At 46.7% G+C, this 4,983-nt stretch overlaps 2 protein-coding genes across 3 annotated transcripts in view; one reads left to right on the top strand and one right to left on the bottom strand.

The window, feature by feature from the left end:
• Window positions 1–2,164, bottom strand: part of LOC106807189 (AP-1 complex subunit beta-1-like) — a 41,150-nt gene extending 38,986 nt beyond the window's left edge. The window contains exon 1 of the mRNA XM_014809462.1: window positions 2,071–2,164. The gene's annotated coding sequence lies outside the window, so the exon portion shown is untranslated. The remainder of the gene's footprint in view (window positions 1–2,070) is intronic.
• Window positions 2,165–2,222: 58 nt separating this feature from the next.
• The window catches only part of LOC106807201 (peroxisome assembly protein 12-like), a 6,682-nt gene continuing 3,921 nt past the window's right edge, over window positions 2,223–4,983 (top strand). Inside the window, exons 1-3 of one of the 2 annotated variants that reach the window (XM_014809485.1) lie at window positions 2,223–2,306; window positions 3,708–3,870; window positions 4,129–4,237. In XM_014809485.1, the coding sequence (XP_014664971.1) occupies window positions 3,745–3,870; window positions 4,129–4,237 (235 nt within the window). In that variant the 5' untranslated portion in view covers window positions 2,223–2,306; window positions 3,708–3,744. Of the gene's footprint in view, window positions 2,307–2,546; window positions 2,606–3,707; window positions 3,871–4,128; window positions 4,238–4,983 lie in introns of those variants that run through there. The other variant, XM_014809486.1, reaches the window with a different exon arrangement.

Genomic DNA, 4,983 nt, shown 5'->3' with positions numbered 1-4,983 from the left:
TTTGGCGCCTAAACGAAAATCACATAATTAGCTGTACAGAAAAAACGTACTTGACCCAGAAGTGTTACCCAAACTTTTTTTGAGAGTCTTACCATAAGGAATGAGAAAATATAAGGTTTTGCTCTAAAAGAGTCATGTACACGAACACCCCCCCCCCAGAGCCTAGACTACTACTCCCTAACCCTAATCCTAACCCCAACCCTAACACTAACTCTAAACCGACTCGGTTCGCTTATATACGCGAGTGATAGTACCAAACACTATCTATGGTGTATAACCACATATATATATGGAAGTGACTATACGCACGGCGGCCGTGTGGATAAGATTCAATATGGCTATACGCACGGCGGCCATATGGTGGACTCAATACGGCTATACGCACGACGGCCGTGCGGATAAGATTCAATAAGGCTATACGCATGGCGGCCGTGTGGATAAGATTCAATATGGCTATACGCACGGCGACCGTATGGTGGACTCAATACGGCTATACGCACGGCGGCCGTGCGGATAAGATTCAATAAGGCTATACGCACGGCGGCCGTGTGGATAAGATTCAATAAGGCTATACGCACGGCGGCCGTGTGACCGACTCAATATGGCTATACGCACGGCGGCCATGTGGATAAGATTCAATATGGCTATACGCACGGCGGCCGTATGGTGGACTCAATATGGTGGCTATACGCACGGCCGCCGTGTGGTGGACTCAATATGGCTATAGGTGCGGGCGGACATACGGGAACTTTGCCACATCCGGGACTTTCTTAACCTAGCAACCAGCTGTGCCGGTGAAAACAACAGCCTGTCTCCGTGAGCTTACAGTACACACGCAATACCCCATTTCCAAACCAAAAGCATATTAAGTTCCTTGCATATATGCCGAAAACTTGTGTAGTAGTAGATTGTCACAATCATATATATTGCACAGATAAGAAAAGATATTTTTTTGAGCTGCCAAAATGACATAAGAGTCCAGAGAGGCGTGATAAGTCATAAGTGGCTGACTGCCACTTAAATGTAAATGAGTAAAATTGTAAATGGTACGCACTGGAGTCCGTCAAAATTCTCCACTATTTGTTCTGATCATTTCGTGATAGGTAACTACTATTTTATAACTGCGTGTGTGTGTGCGTGCGTGCGTGTGTGCGTATGAGTGTGTCACTGTGTGTGCGAGTGCGTGTGCGTGTGAGTGTGCCACTGTGTGTGCGAGTGCGAGTGCATGTGCGTGTGCGTATGCGTGTGAGTGTGTCACTGTGTGTGCGAGTGTGTGTGCGTGTGCATGTGCGAGTGTGTCACTGTGTGTGCATGTGCGTGTGCGTCTGTGTGTCACTGTATGTGCGTGCGTGCGTGCGTGTTTGTGTGTGTGTGCGTGTGCGTGTGCGTGTGCGTGTGAGTGTGTCACTGTGTGTGCGAGTGCGTGTGCGTGTGCATGTGAGTGTGTCACTGTGTGTGCGTGTGCATGCGAGCGTTTGTGCGTGTGCGCGCGTGCATGTTTGTGTGTCCTTGTGTGTGCGTGTGCGTGTGTCACTGTGTGTGCGTGTGCGTGTGCGTGTGCGTGTGAGTGTGTCACTGTGTGTGCGTGTGCGTGTGCGTGTGCGTGTGTGTGTCACTCTGTGTGCCATATTGAGTCCACGTACCACACGGCCGCCGTGCGTATAGCCATATTGAGTCCACCACACGGCCGCCGTGCGTATAGCCATATTGAATCTACCCACACGGCCGCCGTGCGTTACGGTATCTAGCCATATTGAGTCCACCACACGGCCGCCGTACGTATACTATGCCTATGGTATACCCATATTGAGTCCATCACACGGCCGCCGTGCGTATAGTCTCGGCCCATATATATATATATATACGCAACGCATGTATGCGGCAAGGAGCTACATATAACATGTTATATGTAGCTCCTTGGTATGCAGGGGCGTCACGTAGGCGTAGGGCTGCCGTAGCAAAACGCTACGGGCCCCCAACCCCAAAGAGCCTAAACTGGGCAAAATTAACCATTCGTACCGACATTACACACTTACACCCCATGGCTCGACTCAGATTCAGGAAACTTACCTGTGTTTAGTGACAATCTTCCGTTGGACTTTTCAGGTCGATTTTCACCGGCCTAAATAGTAAATACACGATAACCTACGAAAAATGGCGTTGACAAGTGACAACACACACACCTACTGTAACAGAGGGCGCTCGGCCAGCCGCTACAAAGATGGCGGCGCCCACTAGGTTATGAATTTTGTGCATGACATACACATTATGATCACTGGCAGTCATCGCTGTGATGTTAAATAATGGTATTGACACTTACGCATGGGTGTTATTTATTGATACCAGTTAAATAATGAACTAAAAGAAATGCATGGCACTTTTTAAATTTGTATTTCTGAGTTACATGACATTGTCATTGTGATTGTCGTTGAATCATGATCATGTGTATACTGTAATACTCTGTATATACATTACAGACCACAGCAGGGCACCCCAGCCTCGTGCAGGGCCCAAGCGGCAAACCTAGTTTAGCAGTACTGAACCAGCACCCCGGATTAGTTTAGCACATATGCAAAAAACATTTGCTGGGACCACAGTAAACTGAGTAAGGCTGAGAGGGTCTATGACTATGTCCCCCAGTGTACTGCTGGAAGGCCCGGGGCGGAACGTACCCTGGTACTATCTAATATGCCGGACCGTACCTCACCTACTCCACTAACGAGTCTAGGGAGTCGCCTACGCCTACTCCCTAACCCTAACCATATCACTATCAGATAGTTACCAGGGTACGTTCCGGTATACCAGACCGTACCCAGGGTACGTTCCGGCAGTACCCTGGGGGACATAGACCCTATGAGCCACAGTAAGACTAAGTCAGTGGCGCTGATAGGGTCTATATATCTCCCTGGACCCTGGGTACTACTGCCGGACTGTACCCTGGCCTGAGTATGGTCTGGTATACCGGAACGTACCCTGGTAACTCTGGTATACTGGACCGTACCTCGCCTACTCCCAACCGTACCCTGTTCCGTTTACTACTGATGTTGCAATATATGAAATATATACAGATCGCCAAACTAGATCTTTATAAAGTACATCGGACTATAGTCAATATCGAACTGTGAAATCGAGAAGAAAATTCAACCTATAGATCGATGCAGAGTTATCAAGAGCGGAGACGGGGAATTTTTGCGAGATCGATTGATAAGGATTGAAGATGCGCGTCAGCAGGGTCAGGGGCAGCAGCAAGAAGGCAGTCGTGTTTGGGTGGCCAAGGAGACTGTTTTTTATATGTACCGGAAACAGGCCTAGGCTAGTGCCATAAAGTGGCATGCTTCCTGCCAACAGTCGGTCGAGGGGTTCAAAACAGGGTATGTATGGTTGGGAGTAGGTGGGGGTACAGTCCGGTATACCAGACAGTTGTACCCAGGGTACAATCCGGCAGTACCCAGTGAGAGATAGACCCTATCAGTGTCAGTGGCTGTGATTTCTGCATGATGCGTCTGCATGTTCGATCAGCACTTGGTCACAATCTATCAACTAACTAGCTGTGTGGTCCAGGTTAGGAAGTTTGGGTCTTATTAACTACTTGTCCCTAGAGTATACCCACATGCTGACTTCTTTGCTTACACGACGCATGTTTACTGCACTGATAATAGAATGTAAATTTTTTATTTTAACCTATATGATATTTGCTATATCTACAGATTCTGCAGAACGTACAGTGGGAAACAATAAATAATTATGGCAGAACACGGCGCTAATATATCGACGACAAGCAATGCCAGCAATCAACCTTCGATATTTGAAGTATTGGCACAGGAAAGTTTAATGTCAGCTGTTAGACCTGCATTGAAACACGTGTGCAAGGTGCATTGATGCGTTTTGGTCAAATATAGTGCAGTTTAAAGTTGTTGTTTTTCTGTAAAGTGGCTTTATTTTATCACCTTAACTACTATGTTATCATATCTAAATTGTATTATACACAAATCCAATATCCTGAAAGCAGTTTAACTTTATTTAATAAAATGTGAAATACTCTTTTCATGTCGATTGGGAATTTCTTTGTGATTAGAACAAAATATTAAGCTGTTTTATTAGATTTTTTACATGAATTCCTATTTGCAGATACTTGCTGAGAAATTTCCTGAGAAGTTTGGTTGGCTGTTCCATTTCAGCGATGAGGTGTACTTAACCCTGGATATCATAGTGCAGAACTACTGTCTTGCAAAGCTATGTAAGCATCTACTCCAATAGTGTATGTATGAAATCTATTTAAAAAATATGTTGACTATATAGAATTATAAAAACTGTATGGATTAATATATATATATATTGTAGCGGTGGCACCGGACCCTAGACCGGGTTCCTAGCAGGGTGGCTCCCTGGGAACCGGAGTGTGGGTGATCAGTGTTTGTAATTGTATAATTATTTGTGATGCCTGTTGTTTATTAGTGTGCGTTTTCGTGTTGTTTTGCCAGCTCATCAATTAACGATGTAGATAAGTCGAGTCCCTGCATGGGGGCAGCCATGTTGGGTTAGCCACCCCCTCCAGCGGCCGTGAGTGGCGCTGGCCGTGTAAACAGCTAGGCCAGTGACGTGTCGTGTGTACACGGTATGAGTTCTAGGCGGGAATCGGTTGAGGGAGGACTAGTGTTGCAGTTCGTCCCGGTAGCCGAGTGAGGGAGGACTCGTCAGTTAGTATGTGTAGCCACGTCTACTCCGTGCGTATGCATGCTGTAGAGTGGCCTGTGAGCTGTGTGTGTGTGGCGGGTATGGTGACAGTTAGCATACGAGTACCCGAGGTACTGTATCATGGTCACGGTCGTTTGGCGTGTGCCTTGTCTCATGGGTGAGAGAGACAGGCGCGTCGGTTAGTTGGTGAGTAGGCACTGTCGTACTGTCCTTTGTCGTTGTGGGGTGCGTGAATAATACAGTACTATTAGTAGTCGAATATTAAACAGGTTGGTTTAATATTCCTAG

This window comes from Priapulus caudatus, unplaced genomic scaffold, assembly GCF_000485595.1.
Source record: "Priapulus caudatus unplaced genomic scaffold, Priapulus_caudatus-5.0.1 Scaffold200, whole genome shotgun sequence".
Classification (NCBI taxonomy): Eukaryota; Metazoa; Priapulida; class Priapulimorpha; order Priapulimorphida; family Priapulidae; genus Priapulus; species Priapulus caudatus.
The sequence above is the reverse complement of the archived record's forward strand: the minus strand, read 5'-3'. Positions and strand labels throughout refer to the sequence as shown.